The sequence below is a fragment of the Nannochloropsis gaditana genome (assembly GCF_000240725.1).
Source record: "Nannochloropsis gaditana CCMP526 unplaced genomic scaffold scaffold535, whole genome shotgun sequence".
NCBI lineage: Eukaryota > Eustigmatophyceae > Eustigmatales > Monodopsidaceae > Microchloropsis > Microchloropsis gaditana.
The window spans coordinates 348-20796 of NW_005803418.1; the positions used below are offsets into that span (position 1 = coordinate 348).

The window sequence follows — 20449 nt, forward strand, 5'->3', positions numbered from 1 at the left end:
TCGGCTCACCGCACGCAGGGTCGGACGTTTTTCCTTTGCCTCTCCTCCTTTTCCCACCTTTTTTTTTTTAAAAATACATCCGGTAGATAAAGAGGTTGTGACCGCCCGGCAGTCTGGGAATCTGATTGGCACGCCGGGGGAAGAGGATCGGCTTTGAGCCACAGCTTCAGGGGGGGAGGGAGTAAGGAAGAAGACGGGGCTGGCTGCACAGCGTCGTTGAAACGCCATCTCCTAAGGCAAGGGTTATGGATACGGGTCATTCGTTTCTTTTTTACCTCCCTGTCGGCCTTGTATAGTCTCGGGCCGGCTCTTTTCCTTTCCCCGGTGCCCTACCTCCCCTCCCTCCTTCCCTTCCTCCTCCCTCCTCCTTTCCCCTCGCCCTTCCCCCGTCCTGCCCCCCCTTCCTCCTCCCCCTCCTCCCCCTACCCCCCCGCCACGTCCATGATCAAGGCCACCCCCGCCAGGATCCAGCGAGCCGGTGGCGATTTGGTTTTCAATTGGGCCGAAAAGACGTAGGTGGGGCCTCGATCCTCTGTTTTGAACACGGGACAGGCGTAGGCGCGTCGGTCGATTTGTTCTTGGGGCACCGCCCGGACGAGGAGGACGGGGAGGGGGGAGAACATTTCTTTGGGCCGCGCGGGTTCGATCCCGCCCGTGGCCGAATCCCACCGAGCGCCTTGCAAGGCCAAGCCGACCACGTAGGCGCCGTCTCGGGAAGGGAGGTCGACTTCCTCCGCCGTCGTTTTCTTGGTCACCTCCGTCGCGATCACCAGTTGGTCCAAGGCCCAGCCGTTTTTCTGGGCGGTGACTTGACAGACGGCGGTCAAGAAGGCTTGCGGGTTGACGAGTCCCGCGAGCCAGGTCACTTTGGGCAGTTCCTGAGGGGCTTGTTGCCACTCTTCCAGCTGCTGGAGGCGGCTGTGGAGGTTGGCCAGCCACCCGCCCAGCGGCCGGCGGGAGGGCCAAGAGAGGTGGAGCCAGGGGTCGGGGACCGCATCCAGGTACAGGGCGTGGAGCAAGCTTTCCATTTTGTCGCTCAAGGCCAATTCCCCCCCCAGGCCCAGAAGGAGTTCTCGCAAGGAGAGGGTCATGAACGTGAGGAGGGCGTTCAAGGCCTCCATTTCTTGGAGGAAGACGTTTTGGTAAGGACCCTCGTCCCCGTCCAAGGCCCGATGGACCTCGTCCACATCCAGCCGTCGCTCGCCGAAGCGATCCAAAATCTCGGTCGCCACCCGCTCTGCCACTGCCTGGGGGGTCTCCCCACCGGCCGCACCGCCTCCGGGACCCCCCTCCTCCCCGTCCTCCGCCCCTCCTTCCTCCACCCCCTCCGCCTTTTCTCTGCCTCCCTCCCGGGGCTGCAATTCCAAGAGCGTGGCGAAGAGTTTTTCCCCCTGCCGCGTCCGGAAGCCGATCTCCGCGTTGGGGTGCAAGCCAAAGGCCATGGGCGTGTCCACGACCAGATTTCGGTCCACATAGTCCATATATTTGTCGTAGGTCGTGGAAGGCGGGCAGTAGAAGGATGCCCGGTCCCCGGGGGTCACGTAGGGGAAGAGCTGCATCTCGTCCAGGAGCTCGTCGCGCATCAGGTGGTCGAGGTAGGTCTTGGCCACGAGCCGGTCGAAATCGTTGACGATGTGCCCCCCGTACATGATGTCGCCGAAGATGTACTTGAGGTCGTGCCAGGGCACTTTGCTCCCTCCGTTGGCGCTTTCAAGGTAGTTGTGGAGACAGGCGGCGGAGTCCCGGAGGTCACCCAAGGAGAAGGGGTAGTTCATATTGAAGCCCATAGGCCCAAAGAGCTTCCGTTCCACCATCAGGGCGTGGAAATAGCAGAGGCCGAAGAGGACCCCCCTCGTTCGAGAGTCTGCGTCGTCGATGTCCTGCTTGGGGAAGTTCGACCAGGCACGTTTCAAATTCGCCTTGAGCCCCGCAGGCGCCTCGTTCGTCACCTTGATGCATCGGTTCAAAATGCCAATCGGGATGCTCACCGCCGGGTCCGAGGTCAAGAACAAGCGCATTTTCGCATGGCTACCCCCTTCCTGGGCGAATTCGTCGAGCTTCTTCTCCAGTTCCTCCATCCAGCGAGGCATCAAATGCACGTTGTTCAAGATCACCCAATGCCCGTTCCGGTGCGCGCTTTCCAGGCAGGCCATGGCCACCACATCCTGACCCTGGCCCATACTCACGTTGTGGTAGCTCACGCCTTTCACCAAGCCGTACTTCTCGGCCAACCGGTCCAAGACGCCCACCACGTTGGCCCCCGCACTCAAGATGAAATACAAAGGGGTGGCCGGTGTCGCATCTTGCAACGCCTGCTCTGCAACCTCCAACGCGCTGAGGGTGGCGTCGCAGTCCGTGTAAGCGTCGCCATGGGGAAGAAGCTGACGAATGAAATTGGTCAAGGCGACATTCGCACGGTCCGGACGGAGACAACGCACCACCATCATTTTCTGAAAAGGTTGCCTGTCTAGGCCGGCCCATTCCAGGGGTAACTTCTCCATGTCGGGAGCCACGGCGTTGTACCATTCTCGGAAGCGCGGGCTTGCCTCCACCATATCCTGGGCTAGTTTCCCGAAGCCGTCGAGTTCCGTCAAGGCTTGCACGGCCTGCCACGCGGACATGGGGAGCCAGCCCAACGGGTTGTCTGGCACGGGTTTTTGGGGACATCGAAGAAGGAATTGGAAATGGGCCTCCGGCACTTTCAGGCCCCCCTCCGGGGTCACAGCAGTGGGGGCCGAAAGGGAAGACGACGGCGCCGTTTCCCCTTGCAAGAGTCCTCGTTTGAGCAGATTGAAGGTCAGTTGCGCGAGGAATATGAGTTTGTGACGTTCGAAGAGCCCTCGGCTCACCCACGTGTACACAGTCATGCGCAAGGACACCCGCAAGTTCATGGCCCGCTTTTCCTCCGTGTCTGCCGGAAGAGCTTTTTTGATGGATTTCAAGTAGAAGAAAACGAACGAATCGAGCGAGTATTGGTACATGTGATCGATGCTGGAGAGCTGGGTGAGCAAAAAATAGAGCATGGCGCCTTCGGCCGCGTGGCTTCGGTACGTCTCCCGTGCTTCGTTGATGAGCCCTTCGGTGGTTTTCCCTTCGCTGACCGCCGTGTTGATTTCCAGGACGGCAGCTTTGGTGGCTTCCAAGCCCTCAATCAACGGCACGTCGCTCAAAATGTCGTCCGGGGCATTGGCCAACCGTTCAAGGAGGTCGTCCTCCAGCTCCACCAGCTGGATCTTGTAGCGTTGGAAGGCTTGCTGCAACAGCTGGGCTTTTTCTTCCAGTTCGGGCCGTTCGACCGCCACCACCTTGGACAAAAGCTGTTCCTCCAACCCGCGTTCAGTGGCGATGAAGTTGATGAGCGTGCATTGGGCAAAGACCTCCGGCCGGTAATGGGGGTTGGACAACCTGGTTTGCAAGTAGAGTTGAAATGCCGGGTCAAACTCTACTTCCTCCCCGCAAAACTTGATGTACAGCTTCCGTCCCTTCTTGTAGATGGCCCGTGTCAGCACGGGTTCCAAGGTGGAATCCAATTCCTCCCCCACGTTCTCCAGAATCACCGTCTGGCCCGTGGAGAGCGCTTTCTCCATTTTTTTCGCCCAATCTTTCTGAGAGAGTTGTAAGACCAGAAGTCGGTTCCCGGCCTCCTTTTGTCGAAGCCACTTGATGCCTTGTGTCTGCGGGTCGATGATCAGGGGCCAGCGTTTGCAGTTGGTGATGGCCGCGCCGTTTTCTAAACTGATGCGATCTGCCGGCAATCCTTCCCGAATCATTTGAGCGACATGACCGTCGTTGGAGAGCATACTCACAGGGTCGAGGCCAGGTGTCAAGGGCACTCCCCGCTCGATCAAATCTCGCGTCCATACCCCCTTCCATAGACTCTCCCGGGTATCCTGGTCGAAGGCCCCCAGGTAGGAGACGAAGCCGGCTGCGACCATGCAGTCGCCTACCAAGGTCGTGGCTCTCTCTTTCAGTCGCTCAATTTCACCTCCCCACCGTGTATTTTCCGAGCTCAGGCCGTTCACCAGTCGCTCTGCGAGGCTCAAACGTTCTTGGCATGCCGCTGCTTCTGCTTCCACTTTGGCCTTCTCCTCTGTCGCTGCCACGAACTGCTCCTCCAGCACTGCCAAACGTTCTTGGACCGCGGTAACCGCTGCGGAAGCCACTGCCAAAGAAGCATCCGCGCTCGCCTTGGTAGCTTGGGCTTCTGCCAATGTATCCATCAAGGGCTTGACCTTGACGTAAATACGGTTGTATCTGTACATGTTCACCACCCAGGTGCACAGATTCGCAGCGGCCGCAGACTTACTCGACATGGCCTCCGGGGAGAAATCCGGCAGGGACATGAACGGCGTGACCCGATTAATGTCCTCTTCTGGGATGGTCTCCCCCTTGAAAGCCATGAGCTTGTTTTTGAACTGGTCGATGTTCGCCATCATTTTTTTGGCCCGCTCCCACTTGTGATTTTTGTACTCCTTTTCCACCAGGATCAGACAAGCCGTGGTCACCGTGTCGACTCCCGCGGGGGGGGTCTTCAAATTCTTGAGCTCTGTCAACATCGCTTTACTTAGCACGTCGACAGCAGCTGCTGCGGCTTTCATGGCGGGCTCGGCGGCTGCCAGCTCTATCGAGGCCTCTTTCTCGAGCACAGCAGCTTCTTCCGACGCCGCGTTGGCCTTGCTGGCTTCCAGGGTGGCTGCTCCCTGTTGCATCTCCGCCTCGGCACGCTCAGCACCCATTGCTTCGATCAACTGCTCAGTGGCGGCTTTTTTCTCCTCCACCCGTGCCAATGTCAGGGTCAGATCGGCCTGCAGGACCGCGACGTCGGCCGCCGTTTTTTTGAGCGTGGAGAGCCCCACGTCCAAGCGATCCACCAGCCGGACCACCTCGCTGCGTTTGGCGCCAAGCAAATACCGATAAAACCCGATCAATTCCAAGAAACTTTTGGGCGTGACGTAATTGTACCGGCGGTGCCGTTCCAGGAAAGTGTGGGAGGCCTTCATGACTGACAAATGCTCTTCGGCCATGTGCAGAGCCAGCTGGGATTTGATGGAGGGGGAGCCCAGGTCCACGTCGTCTAGGAAGCGTTGTGCTACCGACACAAGAGCTTCCCGCGGCCAGGGATGGAAAACATCGATGGCGGTGCAATTGACCAAGGCCGGGAAACGTCGGGCCCGGATCCGAAACGTGGAGCCGACGGGGGAGAACGCCAGGACGACGTGGAGATTGGTGCGTATCCTCGTGATCAAAAATTCCAAGAGGGTAGCGGGCGTGTCAGGCACGCCTTGGGCCCTAGCCACTGTGCGAATGCTGGCCAGCATGCTTTCGAGTTCGTCCTTGACAAGGAGATCAGGGATCCAACCGCTCGAAAGGAGGGCGTTGATGTAGATCAGAAAGCGCTCGTCGATGACCTGGGAGTCCCGTATGAGGAACACGAGAGGCACCCCTTTGACGCCTGCATACTTGTACATGTCCTTCAGGGCATCTTTGAGATCCTCCAACTTGAAACGGGAGGTGATAGCCAGCTGTTTCACTTCGTAGCCACAAATGAAAGCAGCGAGCCGCGTGAGCGACTGTTTGCCCGAGCCGCCCACCCCGATCAGCATCGCGTGTCCCGAGGGGTTGGAAATGATCCGACAGATGCGGGTAACGTGGGCCATGGCTTCGTCGAAGAGCACCAAATCCATCATGGCGTTTGATTCGTTGTATTCCTGGAGCTTCCCGTTTAAGGTCGTCTTCAGCTCCGTCAAAGTTGGCACTGGTACATAACCCATCGGGCTCGTCAGACCGACGCTTTCTCCGCCCGGGGTGCTTCCTGAGGAGGTGATACCGCCCACAAAGTTCGTGCACAGCAAAGGTCGTTGCACAAGGGACTCGACGATGTCCTCAGAGGAAGAGGAGAAAGTGTGGTTTGCCACAGAGGTGAGCATATCTTGGAAGATCCCTCGTTCGGCTTCGCTCGTCAAACGATCTCCAAACACCCGCTCACACTCGTGGGCCCACAAACGCAGGAACGGTAAGGGCGTGGTGTAAAGATCTGACCGAGCCAAGGTCAGTCCCTGGAAGACATTGCTGAGCTCGCGCATGTTCCAATTGTACGTAAACTTGACGGCGCTGGGGAGGAAACGCTGCAACACTTGTCCGTGCAATGCGATGGTCGCATCCACGATCTTGGTGCAGCATTCCTCCACCCGGGGAGCGAAACCTTTGAGATGACCCGCAAGAATAGAGCCGTAAATCGTTTTCAAGTCTGTCTTGGACGGCATGGTGCACGCGAATGTGGCGAAATGTCGCTGGGCCCGTTCACAAATGTAGAAGGAACCTGCCGTGGGGTTCATCGCCGCCAGGTATTGAACGTCCACCACTTCTTTGCGCATGCCCAGGTCCGAGCGATCGAACCAACCCCCGTACTGCAAGTGCTGCGTCAAGAGGGCGATGGCGTTCTGGGTACCGTAGGTTTCCACGTAGGGCAGGTTCAAATCGTCCAGGAGCATGATCAAATGATGGCCCTGGGGGGGACCGTACTTGCGTCCCGAACGCCGGTCAAGCGCTAGCTCGATTTCACCCTGGAGTTTGGCGGAGTCTGTGTAGTAGCTCATGTTAACGGTGCTGGAAAGCATTTTGTCCGCGTCTCTGTCCAAATTTCGCAAGTATTCCCTCAATATGCTCGTCTTTCCCGTCCCGGCCGTCCCGCAGAGCATGACATGCCGATGCTTCTTCGCCAGGAGGTCGATTAAGAAGGAGAGTCGGACAGTATCCACTGTGGCCACCTGGAGCTGTGACAGTGCCGTCTCGCCTGCACCCCCCCCGATAGGGATGGGTACATACTTAGGGACGCGGGCCGTCCAGGGCAGGAAGGAGAGGGTATCCACGTCGAAGTAGTAGTCGAAGCATTGCCCTTCTTTTGGGAAACGCTGGCCGAAGGTCATGGCAAAGGCATCGCTGAATTGTTTCCGGTAGTCTGCCTGCTTGTCCACGCCCATGGCCCCTCCAAAAGCCCAGACGGCCGCATAAATAAAAACCAGTTCCAGGACGTCCGGTGTCTTCTTCTCCGAGGGAATCACACAGCAAGCATTGGACGCAGACGTTGGATTGGACAAGGACCCTTTGGATGTGCCCGTCGTCTCGGTGTTCCCGTCCCCGTCACTTCCGTCCAAAAAGCCCTCCAGGATGTAGATAAGCGTCGACACCTTGTTGATCAACCGCACCGGCGTCACCTCCTTGTAGCCTTTGCGGGTCATCTCGGCCAGGGCATCCACGTATTTCTCAAAAAGCCCGGGAAGGAGGACGCGTTCGCTGGGGTCCGCACGGAGCTGGACCCAAGATTGCACGAGAGGTTTCCATCCTACATCTGTCTCGTTGATGTACAAAATCCCCGCGCGCGACACGGTGGCCGGCGTGGCATTCTTCAACGAGTTGATTTCGAAGACCAAACGCATGCTGTCCGACAAAGGGACGCGCTCGTTGGAGACGAGGGTGAGGACCTTGTTGTCGTCCATCACCGTGTTCATCGACTCGATCCACACCGCGTCGATGTCCCCGTCCAGAACCACCCATTTATGCCGTTGATGCTCGTAAAATCCCTGCTCGGCAATGTTCTTGGACATGCCCCGCATGATGATGGAAAGGACCCCGTCCTTCCAGTCCTTACTCAGCGTCATGTGGCCGTACAGCTCATCGCTCGATACGGCCTTCGGGTTCAAGGTCTCATATACGCACACCTGAGAACGCTTCTCATCCGAGGAACCTCCTCCCATCCTACCAAAGCTGCCACTACGGCTGTCCAGGTTATGCGCCGCGGCCAACGTCTTCCAAATCGCAGTCTTGCCCGCCCCCGCCGGCCCCAAGAGCATGACGGAGTGCCGGACGTCCAACAACTCCTGGAGCTGGCAGACCTTGAGGACGAAGGAATCGTCCGCCTGGTATTTCTTGAGCCTGGTGGCCCGAAGGACCTTGTCCCGGAGCGTCTCGTTTATTTTGTGGGGAACCTCGTCCATCCCCACGAAGAGGTCCGCAATCAGCCGCAGGAAGATGGGAAGGTCGTGGGCAGGGATCTTGGGGGTGTTGAAATCTCGGAGGGCCCGCATCAGGATTTGGGCCTCGTCCATGTCGGGCTCCCCCCGTTTGAGCATCCCTGCTACCCGGAGTACGGACTTGACCGCCCGGAGTCCCCAATCGTAGTGGAACTGCTTGGAAAGGAGCTCGGAGGAAAGCTGGTATAAGCTGACAAATTTGATGGCGAGACCGCGGGCGTTTTGGAAACCTTCGGACATGAGCATGTTTTCACAAATGGGGCGCAGATCCGGTCGAATCATGGCGCAGGACCGAAAGAGCGCCTTCAAATTCTCAGGCAGCTCCGTACGACCTGCGTATCCTGGGTTCATGGTGATGAAAAAACCGCAAGACGGGATCAAGGAGATAGTATCCCCCATGAAATCGAAGCTGCCTACCTTGACCGGGGGCGTCCCTCCCGGCAATTGTTGGTATTCCAGGTCCCGGTTGCTGGGGATGGAGCACTTGACGATGGCATCTTGGATAGTTTTCACCTGGGTGGCGACCACGGATAGGACCTCCAAAGGAATCCGATTGAATTCATCGAAGCAGCCCCAGGCTCCCGTCTGCGCCAGACCTCGGAAAATGTCGCCCATTGTCTGATAATTCATTTGATCCGAGCAGTTGAAGACGTAGCAAGGAATGGCTAGCGCGCGGGCGAGGTCCTTTGTCGTCTCCGTCTTGCCTGTGCCCGCCGGACCCGCAGGCGCGCCTCCCAAGAAAAGTCGAAGGCCCATAGTCAGGGTGATGTAGCACCTGTCGGTAAGAGGGGTGATGACCAAGCGTCCTGTGTTGCCCACCCACTCATAAAAGTACTTGCAGTGATAGTCGCAGATTCTTATGTCCACATCTCGCGCATTGCTGCCGGAATGCATGGTCAAGCTGGAGGAAGGATTGGTAGCCATTCCACAAGCAGAAAGCATGCGGGAGGTCGATGTGGGGGGAGGAGTCCAGTAAAAGCGCAGCTGCTGCTGCCACAAGAAGGCATTCGGCCCCTCGGTCTTCTCGTCGATGAGCTTCTGGACCACGTCACGGGCATGCACATCCAAGGTGATGAGGGAAATGATCTTGGTCCGATCGCCGGGAGAGAGCTCACCAAGGACGAGCTGTATCAAGGCGCTCAGGCGGCTGTTGCATATCTGCAAATACCGCTTCACAGCGTCCGCCTGTCCATTTTCGTAGTCTTCCAAAGCCCGTTCCGTCTCCTCCGTCCAGTATATCTGCGTGCCTGTCAGCACTACCTGGGCGGGAAAATCAAAGAGCCATTGCTCCCGAGGCTTCTCCACATCCCAATGCACGGCCGACTCCAAGCCGTCCTCGAGCTTATGCCGAAGGGTGTCGGCAACCACGTCCGTCAACCGATTCAAGTACTGCTCCACTTCACCTTCCATGGTAAAGCGTTCGTACAAGGCCACGCATTCCTTGTCTTTGGCCACCATGGTATCCACTGTCTTAGTAGAGAGCGTCCCAGTGGCAGGGTCGTCGACGACGAAGCGAAGGTCGGCCAAGCCATCGTAGCAGTCGCCCAGGTACGGGAGGATCTTGACGGGGTTGTTACCGTTCGCCAGCATGTCGAGCAAGGCCACGTTCGACACGAAATAAAAGCGGGGGTAGAGCTTCTTTTTCAGGTCCAAGTACTCGTTGAGCGACTTTTGACAGAGCTCCAGGCGTGCCATCATGCTTTTTAAGGACTCAAGCCGCCCTTCCACGCCACAGGCCTCCACCACCAGCGGCGTGGTGATGGCCGCTTTCATCAGCTCCTTGAATTCAGAATCGATGCCTTCAAAACGCTTCGTGTCCTCAGGAAGCTGCGCACGTATGTCCGCCGAGGCCAAAAAAATGCTTTCCAGAGCCGTCCAGCTCTTGGAGACCGACACCCAGGCTTTTAAAACCTCTTCGGTGCGACCCAAGGCCACTTGCCACTCCACGACCTTGTCTTTGAAAAAGTCAACGGACAGCATGCTCTGAAGCTCCATCTGATGGCTTTCCAGGCTCTCCAGCACCTCCTCGCTCGGCTTGATTACCGTGGTTTCCATGTCTTTGTGTGGGGCGTGGTCCAAGTGCAGCGTCTCCCAGGCCTGTACGATGACCCCCAACTGCGTCTCGATTTTCAATTCTTTCGCCGCCGTACTGACCAGTTCTTCCACCAGCTCTCGACGTTCGGACAGGCGGAGAGGGATCATATCCTCGAACGTGAATTTAGCGTGGGTGGGGTCTAGGTGTCTGACCTGGCAGTGGCGAGCCAGGGCCTCCCAGTGTCGGTCCCGCATCGCCGGCGAATGCAGTTCGTCGATGAGCGGCAAAAGGATCGCCATGGATGTAATATTTTCTTCCACCACTTGGTAGATGTGCCAGGTTTTGAGGGTTTGGAACTCGTTGCCTTGCCTTCTCAGCTGCTTCAAGAGCTCCTTGTTTTGTTCCAGCCACGCTTCCGTCTCAACATCTGACCAGTACTGGCTCCGCCAGCCCTCGTAGAGCTTTTCCACAAGGGCATTGAAATCCCATATCCATTTCAAAAGCTTCAGATCCCGTCGGGTCTCCCCCATTTCCGGGTATTTGCTGATCTGAAGCTCGAACAATTCCTCCAACTCGTTGAAAGCTGCTGCTTCCTGCTCCAGGTCCACCAGAAGCCGGAGCTGCGCATCCATTTCTTGGTAAGCCTTCGCGGAGGTAAGTGTCAACGTGTTGATGGTCGCAAAACTTGTGGTAGCCAGCGAGGATGGGGGCGTAGGGGCAGGGCCGATCGGCGATGGTGCCGTCGGGGAAAGAGCGGTCGACACGAAGGGGCCTTCTTTCTTGAAAGTGGAGCGAAACCGGTGGACACGCACGTTGAAACCGTCCAAATCTTGTCGTAATACCTCTACCTCCGCCATCTGCAAGGGTAAGATTTTCTCCTTCTTAACAAAAGTCTCCTTGACCAGCAGCTCCCAGGCCGTAGGCGCTTCCTCCAAGTAAGATTGCAAATCGTAGCCAGAATTTCCAATCATCACATCGGTGACATCCACATTATGCCTTTTCAACGTGCTGATCAACTCTTGGAAGGGTAGCCACACCTCCGCAAAGAGCTCGCTTGCCTTTCGTACGTCACAAATGGTTTTCATGACCTCCATCAGCGCCGTTTTTCCTCCTTCGGCATCCACACGGACGCCCAGTCCGGACCGCACCTCGCGCATGAAAGCATCCATGTCCCGCAATTTCGTGACCAAGGTTGCCTTGATGTGGGAGGTATAGGTGGTTGTCCACCGGGTACACCAACCTAAGATCGCCTGTTTGATGGGCGCCGTGTCGACTCGAAGCCATCCCTGAATATCAACTGGGGAAGATAGCTTTTGCAGGACCTGGGCTTGGAGCTGCTCGTAACGGTTGATTTCTTGCTCAAAGAGGTCCGTGTTCAAGAGCGATTGGCCGAGCGGTGTTTGGACTATTGCCGAGGTAGAAAAGGAGCGAAAATGGGCGTCAAGGTCCGTCGTCCACAGGGAGGCGTACTCCTCGTAGCGATCCTGTAGACGCCGACAGGATTCCTCCGTCGCATCCACCACCTCGTGGATTCGAGCCAGGGCCAGAGACAATTGTGGGTCCGTGTGCATCTCCCGCAAGTAAGTGCCTTGGTGGCTGGCGTCGTCCAAGCGTTTGAAAAGCGTGGAGAGGTTGAAAAAACCAGCCACCACATTGTTCACCAGATCCCGGAGCGTCGAATTGTTGCCAGGAGTAGGGCTGAGGCTAGGAGAGGAAATGTCCGGGAGAAAACGCACGAACTTGTCATCCACCAAGGTGAGTTTTATCTCGAGCATAGGCAATTTACTGGCGGCCATGGCCTGGTTGGGAGGCGGGTTTGTGGCTGTGGACGACCCTCCGGCGGTCAAGAAAGGTACGGGATCGATCTCATTGAACAAGGCTTGCAGGGATACCAAGATTATCCGGGTCAGTCCTCCCACCACGCGGTTGCTCACGTAGTCCACATACGCCTGCCACGCGGGTGGGGCAGGTGTCGAAATGTTCAGGACTTTACATGTTTCTCTCAGCAAGCTATGAATCTCTTTGCCGGCGGCTTTGACCTTTCCATACCTTTCCTGCCGAATCGTCCGCTGCATCCGCTCAAATTCGTCCCGCTCGACGGGTTTTGTTTTCCGTTCCACCATGGGCCGTTCCCATTCCCGCAGCAGGTTCTCCACCGTTGAGAGGTTCCGTTTCATAGTCTGAACCACGGCTTCGACGCCCTGCACTTTAGCCAGCGCTTCCACCAAGAAATCCTGGACGAGAGCCTCCTCGCTCTGCCATTGCAAAGCTCCTAGACCCGTCTGCACCACTTGATTGAACTGATCCAGATACGGCCGGACCAAGGGCATTTCCACAGGGTGCAACGCCGACCAGGACGCGTTGTGCGTGTGCGCGATCAGTTCCAAGTTTCCGGTCCAGCGTCGAAACGTTTCCACCTGCTGGTACACACCCATGGCTGGGGCGGGGACCGGCAAATTCAAAAGCCGGAAGTATTTCACTTCCCGCAACAGACGGACCAAAACCGGGTCAAAATTAACCGCCAAGTGCTCCGTTTTTGAGTTTCGGATGAGCAACGGCAATTGCAACTTGCTCTGCGAGGAAGATTCGACATCTTTGCTCCAGGCATCCGCACTGCGGGCCTCGTAATCCTGGAGGGTGGTCAGCAGGGCCCGCGAAGCTTTCACTACGTCTTTGGTTTCTTCTCGCGCCCAAACATGAGGCTGCTGTTGCTCTAAAGCTTGGAACTTGGGAAGCGGGGCGCCGACCCGTTCAATCAGACCCCGGGACCACGCCAGTGCGCCCGCGACCGGCGGATAGTGGGCCGGCACCGGGGGGCTCTCTCGGTGGCGGAGGAATATTTCGTGGACAACCCGAAGGTCCTGGGCGTAGGCTTGCACCAAGAGGATGTATTTTTTCTGGGTATAGTGCCACGGGAGGAGAACAAGGTCGCATCATAAGCTTAGACGGAACGGCTGAAAATGTTGAATGATAGCCTCTAGGGGTAGCAGTTATTCCTGGCCCTTTTTCATGAAAATGCATGCAGTCGCACCAGTTTCGATCCCTTCTTTTCCAATGTCATACGACGACTTTGCTACGCAGCACCAATCCATGCTTTCCTCCCTACCTCGAGTTCATCCTCAATAATACTGCGGTTGAGGAGGCCCTCGAAAGAATCCAGCACTTTGAAGCGGCGGAGAATCGTCGCACATTCGTCGAAGGCAAGGGCAATCAGAGAAGCTAGCCGACGGTCCAAGTCTTGGACTTGCTCTTTGAATTGCGCGTAGTCCTCCTAAGATGGATGTGGTCAGGAGTCAGGGTCATCTCGGTGGCATGGGAGAAAGGAAAAGTAGAATCGTTCGAATTCAGCGCTTCAAAAAGGTAGCTCTCGTGGCATCATGGGTCATGGATCCAGTATATATATCATTAGGACACTGCGAATAAATCGCCGCAGCAGTCAAACTCGTGACTGCTCTTCTCGAAAAAAGTCACGCTTATTACCTGAAATTGGGCGGCCTGCACCTCCATCAGGTCGTAGGGCACTTCCCGGACCCGCTGGACTGCCGCGAGGAAATCATCATGGACCTGTCTGACCCCTGCCGTCACAGCCCGGCCCTTTATCCCTCCTACCTCCACCTGTAAACGGGGGGGGGGTTGTGAATGCGGACAAAGGGAGTTGCCGCGAAGGGTGGAGGGGGCGTGAGGGGAAGCGCGGAAAGCAAAGAAAAGACAAGGACCCGATCTCATTGATTTGTAGCGGCCCTCCGACTATTGTGTGACGATTCTGAGTCCTGCAAAGGCGCGTACATGCTACGCCAATGGGGCTGGGAATACTATTACGATTTCGAGAGCTTGAGCTTTTCCCCTCGATTCCCCTTCGCTACTCACCTTAGCCAGTTTATTAAAAGATATGAGTGTGCGTGTTATGTCAATGAGACTGGCGATGCGTTCGATGAAGAGCTCGAGACGACCGAAGAGGGCTCCGTGCTGGATGCGCCATGGGTTATGAGGACATTCTGAAAGACAGACCGCGGTCCGGAGGGCAGAAAGTATGGGGAAGAAAATCCGGGAAAAAGAGATATACGGTGAGAGTAAGTCGAACGGAACGAGTAAGTCAATGCTCTCCAGCCAAACCAAAAGACCCTCCGCATAAGTGGGAGGGGGAAATGCAACATCCAAAGTGGCAGGAAAGACAAATGTATTAAAAAGAGTCTATCCTCAGTATCATCTGCCTGCCGGTAGGATGATGTTTGGTCCTCAAATTGATAAACAGAGACATAGTACTCAAGCAAATTGGTTGCATATTCATGTCTAGGAAAAGGAGGGCCGACTTTAGAATAGAACCGAGAAAAAATTAGCCAAAGCACCACGATCCTGGAAGCACATCCCTTCCATCTGCCCTCTGCATTCACCTGCCGTGGCCGTGTCCTTGTAGCTGGCATACGTCTCCTTGAAGGACGTGCAGACACTGAGGGTGGTGGAAAGCTGCTCGAGCGCCCGGTGTGCCTCCTCTTTCTCGATATGGGCAAAGACTTGTTCGCCCGAGACATAGCGCCGTGCCTGAAAAGGAGACAAAATCCAGGAGGAGTGGGCAGATAAAGATGCAATGGAAATGTGTGACACAGAATACTGACCATTCGTGCTTTATTCTTCCTACATACAATCTTCCTATACATAGTCACCTGCCTTTCTTCCCCGCGTGCCACAAGGAAGCTGTGCCATGATTGAGTTTGCCCTTACCTGAAGGATCACAGAATTCGAGAGCTCTCGCATCAGTACGACCAACCGGGCGGGTGTGTTGTAATGTTTGCTGTTCTTCCATATCTGCCAAGCATGAAGGACGGGAGGAAAGCGCGAAACGTTGATACCACTACTAAAACCCTGTCGTCCCGACCCCGAGTCAGTGTTATCTTTCAACTGCTCCGCCCAATTTTTGTGAGGCCTTTTTCGTTGCCTTTTTTCTACTGTTGGATCTATTTTTTCTAAGTTTTGCTCGTTATCTTCGCAATGACTCGCTTAATTGCACGTTTTTCTTCATTCTTCCACTTTGTTTATTGTCTCCCTCCATTCCTCTCACCACCCAATCTTGTTCAAGGTCTTGATCCATTCCCTCACTTACCAAGAGTACAATATGTAATATTGGTTTAAAGAGGGTGGGAAGGGTGGGAAAGCGGGCCTCGGTGCCGTTCTTTTCGTCCTGAAGCCGTGTGATCCAGGCTTCCAGGGGGCGGAGGTATTTGCTGGAGCCGACGTACAGGAGAAAAACGAGAGAAGGGTTGGGATGTGCATGCGCTCTATACAAGCACACTTTCTTTGGACGGCTCCTTCGATATTCCTTGTTTAATTAGAGAGGAGGGAGGAACACGGCAAGCCTCGTTCATCACCTCATTCCACTTGCTTCTTCATGCTACGACCCCGACATTTTCAAAATTTTCCTTTTGCTTCCTCCCTTCCTCTCTCTTTACCAACACATCCTTTTCCTTTCCTGCTCTTCTGCCACATCCCTTATCCATTCCGATCCGCCGCACCTGTTGTCATTGGCTTCGAGCCGAGCCGTGAAGATCTCTTTGGAGAGACGCTGGAAGGCGGCCATGTAGGTAGATTGCGCCTGCTCCAACACCTTGAGTACCTGGGGACGCGGAGCAAGAGAACGAGGGGAGGGGGATAACGAGGAGGAAGGAGAGGTTAAAGACGTACACCAAACGTGGGGTGGAGAAGATCGAGAAGCTTGAGTCGGACCAATGGGCTGACACCAGGCAAAGCGTACCCGCACAGCCCTTTCCATGTTCACGGGCCGGTTCGCACAAGAGGACAGACCACACCTGATCCGTACCCCTCCATTGCACCGAGAAGAGCGCTTGGAATGCGCGCCTTACCTTTTTCACCCGCTGGGACTGGAGTTGATCGTAGACCGCGTTCAGCTTGGAGGCCTTGGTCTTCCAGAATGTGATTTCCACGTCGGGGGTGGGTTGAAGGCCTGTGGGGAGAAAGCGGAAGGCGGGCAGGGAAGGAAGGGAGGGGGGGGGGTAAATGGAAAGGATCGAAATTTTGACGAAACGTGAGGAGGCGAAAGCCATTGCTCTGTCTACACGTATCAGTTGACGCATACACCTGCACCGATAAAGATACATACACAAAGGACTTTTCTCACGCTGCTCATCTGCACTAACAATGTATCGTACATAGTACTATACCTTGTTTGAGAAGACTTTCGGGATCCTGTCGCAGAACCTGCCGGATCTATGCGAAGAAAGTCAAAGGGAAGGGAGTGGGAGGGTGTGAACGAGCAGAAATGGGTCCGAAGTAGGAAACGAGGACGAGGCAAGCAGGCATGAGGAAAGGGGGAAATGACCCCATCCTTCCGCACGCGGGCCCATGCACACCGACAAAAAAGAGCGTCTCAAGGACGATGGAAGCAGGCTGAAGGCGCACCTGTTTTGTCCAGAGCGCCACGGCGCTTTCCAATAGGGCTAACCGGTTGCGGCTGCCCCCCCCTACTGGCCCAGGGCCTCCCCCCCTGTGTGTAGGCGAGAAACAAGCGAGGATCCGTTGTTCAATTTCTTTTTTAAACAAAATGTCGCGTCCATTTTTCTCTTCCCTCGTCTATTTCCCGTTCCCTCCTTCTTCTGCCCCCCACCTTCCTCCCACCCACCCTCCTCCCCTCCCTCCTCACAAATTGCCTCCACTGGCTGCCAGGACAGCCTCCCCGGCGGCAGACGGAGGCCCAAGGAGTCCGTCGATAGGTGGCATGGGAAGGCGGATCTGTCCCTTGACTTGACCGCTCAACATGGTCATAGCGGAGAGGAAGGTAAAGAAGCGGTCTATCACCTGCGTGGTAGGAGGGCGCGAAAAAGGGGGGGTAAGGCGCCCATGCAGATCAGGGTCCGGTCTGAAGGGATCTTCGTTTATCAGGCGTCGAGGAGAGTGGGCTGGCGGAAGGGGTAGTATGGGAGGGTATGGGGGTTGGGTGCCTTCCACACACAAATTGTGGATTGCATCGGAGAGAAGCGACGGCCGCTTGCGTCACGAGGAGGGCATGCGCTGGAAAGACTACCCGGAGTTTCCCCCGCGACGGAAGGGCTGATCATGTCCAGACTAGACCTGGAAAAAAACGTCCTCATGCTCCTCCTAAGTCCCTTCAGTTACGTTCGCACAGATGCTAAAACTTGACCCCTTCCCTGTCGCATTCCTCCCTGCCTCCCTCCCTCCTCCCCTCCTTCACCTGCTTGGTCGCCATCTCTCCCCATTTGGCTTGGTTTTGCGGGTTGGTCAAGAGGGGGAGATAGATTTCATAGAGAAGCCGCTCCAAATTCTCTAGGGGGGAGGGACCAGAAAGCTCAAGGACGAGGACAGCCGTTTCCAGTGGGGGGAGGGGGGAGGAAGGAGTGGAGGAGGAGGGCGGGAAAGGGGACGTGGCGGAGGTGGAAGTGGAAGAGGTGGGGAAAAGCTTGAGGAAGAGGACGTGTTTGCATTTGCCGAGCTTCCGGGGCATGAGGGTCTCAAGCTTGAGACTCTCAGGGGCCTGTTTAGATAGGAAGATTATATGGGCACGACCTTGAACCTTCCCTGATGTGAAAGCATGGCATTTTAGCCTCGATTCGAAGCTTTCTGAAATAGCCATATCAAATGATCGCTTTCCAAGCACGCGCCCTGCCTCCAGAGCCCTCGCAGAGACCAGGCTCGCAGTCAACGGACAGGCCAGGTGCTGAAGAGTAGTTCCCTGGTCTGGGATACCTCCCATGTTCCGTCCTTGTCCTTTTGTCTCCTGCTCCCCCTTCCCTCTCCCGGACGTACCAACAAAAAGCATTTTTCGTCGTTTTCTAGAAACTCGTGGAGCTTGCTCACGTTCTCCTCGCTGTAGAATGCTTTGTCGAAGGTACTCCTGCCGTCTCCTCTTCCCTTATCTCTGTGACCAGGCTGCGGGGCCTTGTGTTTTCCACTGAACGAGGACAGGAGGCGTTGTCGGAGAAAAAGAACCCTGTATAGAAAGAAGGGAAAGGGAAGGAGTGCATTCGAGGGAGAGAATTTGAGACCAAAATATAGAAATTGCGGAATAAAGACAGGAAAAAAGAAAAAGGAACAACAAAATGAAACAAAGGACTAGCGAAATAAAGACGAAAATAAGAAATAGCGAAATGCTCAGAAACCCGTCCCGCCACGGCATTAGGGTCGATATGTGTTGGAAGAAAGGGTATTGACACGTTTGTGGGCTTACCGAGAATCTTGGTCAAATGGAGGTACATCATTTTCGATTGATTCCAGGTCGTTCATTGTACCCTAACTATGAGCGTAAACGGGGTCAAGTATATAAAAGTGAAGGGTCTAGCGAGACCTAGGGCATCATTCGAAAGCAAGTATTTGACCCTGAGCTTGTGGCTCTACAAAGAATCGGAGGCGCCTGAGTTATTCCCATTTTCAAAGTGGGACTTCACATACGTACATATACAGCTAAGAATGAATGTGAACAACGAAACTCATTAAGAGGCTGTACTACTGCTGAAAAAAGAACAAATTTGGTATTTTGCACGCTGGCTAGGTGAACAAAGCCCCAAATTTCCCCTGCTTGTTTATAGGGGCGAGCGAGAAAGCTATGTTTACATCTCTACATATTGATGGGACAGAGGCCTCATTGTCGAGGGAAAAAAAACCCAACTGTTATGCCTGAGGTGAATGAAAAGCGTCATTGACGTGAGGGGCCTGACAGGGCCCCATGAAAAAAATGCCCTGATCTTTCAAATCATGCAATTCCAGTGTCAAATGATTTGAGTAGTAGATTTCCTTTCTACCTTCGATGAAATCTATGTACGTGGGAAAAAATGTCTGTAGGAGTCAACACATCCACAATTTGGCCAATCTAGCACAAATTGAAGGGAGGAAAATTTCCCCCAAAAATGCGCGAAAGCAGCTGGCAAGTAACATACTTGTCGTGTTTCCGGTTATATTTTTTTCCAATTTTCTCATGGTCTTAACACGCAGTTTCAGGTCTACTTCAGCGGTATGAAAGCAAAAAACATTCAAACACTTCATTTATAATGTGTACGGTGGCTTGCTGACAACTTCGTTGAAGAAATAGTCCAGTCTTTCATTCTCGACGAGCATAAGAATACAAGGAAAACGGCAGGGACGTCGTTCAACGCTTTTTTAAAATCTCAAAAAAACAGACGCCACTTATGCAACCCCCCGTCCTTATCAGTCTTCCTCTTCGAACCATACCCGATTCTCGCTCCCAATCTTTCATCGCCCTTACGTTATCCGCGGTGTAGCGGAGCACAATTACACAACAATTCGCAAAACAATCCCGGATACAAATGGCAGACGGCCCACAGAAGAGAATAGACCGCTGAAATGCACACATGCAGATACGGCCCCCCTTAATCTCTTTATTTTCTTCAATACGCGCCCCCTTTTCTATCTTCCTTTTCGTATATAAATATTAATGTGGATCAAAAAAAGCCTGAGGTACAGGATAGGGGGTGAATGGTATGTTTAATTGTGGTATTTATACATCCTTCTTTCCTCCTGACGTGCCATGGGCAGGGGATTTGCGAAAGAAAGCTTGTGGAGATACAAGCTCGCTCGCAAGGCATTCTCGTCCTTCGTGGCCCTATCATTATAAAAAGAAGCTGATCCATGCATTTTATCCTCCATTCTGACAAGCCATCCGTCTCACATACACCCCGACTTCCTCAGGTCTTTCCCGTCACTTCATTTCCGTGATATCGATCTTGTGCCGTCTGGTGGAGTCTGCACGCGCTCCGCGTCGAGGGGGGAGATTGATTCAAGCTAAGAATAGGATTTTTCCTCGGGATTACCAGTTCCACAAAAGCCGTCGGAGTCGCTGAGATCCTTACGTGAGACTCGCCCCAGTACGTGACAATGAGCAGCGCTGCAGTCATGATGCCAAGACCGGGAAGGGAGGAAAGACAGAGAGGAGGAATGGGTCGTACATATCGAATCAGCATGGAGGGGCTCCAGGTGGGAGGGGAGGGGAGTTATTGGGGAAGGAAGAGAGGTGCAAAGAAGGGCAGAAGAGGGAGAGGGAGGGGAAGGGAAAGAGAACGCCGAGGGAGAGGAAATAGACGTGAGGGTTGGGAGGGAAGCACGATCAAGTATCGACCCGAGAATAACTTAAAATCTACCAAACGTCTCCGCATTTATCATAAATTTACCCTCTTTATTCTGCACTCTCCCGCCCGGATCCCCTCCCAGGATTTGAGTAAAACCAGCACGGTAGGTCCTACGCCGAGGGGAAGGAGGAAAAAGAAGAAGAAAGGAGGGAAGGAAGCGTACGGTCAGGGAGCCCACTCACCGGGACCGATGGAAACACACGGCGAAGAGAATGGGGAAATGGCGCCGGTGAGGAGAGGGAAAGGGAAGGGAAGGGAGGGAGGGAGGGAGGGAGGGA

General features: G+C 55.0%; 2 protein-coding genes across 2 annotated transcripts; both read right to left on the reverse strand.

The window, feature by feature from the left end:
* Positions 1–422: 422 nt before the first annotated feature.
* Positions 423–13572, reverse strand: NGA_0212900 (outer dynein arm heavy chain beta; the record flags this gene model as incomplete). The annotated part of the gene is made up of 3 exons (XM_005854342.1): positions 423–12962; positions 13172–13336; positions 13546–13572. The coding sequence occupies 3 exons, from the start codon at positions 13570–13572 to the stop codon at positions 423–425; spliced, it is 12732 nt and encodes a 4243-aa protein (XP_005854404.1).
* Positions 13573–13854: 282 nt separating this feature from the next.
* Positions 13855–14817, reverse strand: NGA_0213000 (flagellar outer dynein arm heavy chain beta; the record flags this gene model as incomplete). The annotated part of the gene is made up of 3 exons (XM_005854343.1): positions 13855–14060; positions 14457–14604; positions 14785–14817. The coding sequence occupies 3 exons, from the start codon at positions 14815–14817 to the stop codon at positions 13855–13857; spliced, it is 387 nt and encodes a 128-aa protein (XP_005854405.1).
* Between the last annotated feature and the right edge of the window lie 5632 nt (positions 14818–20449).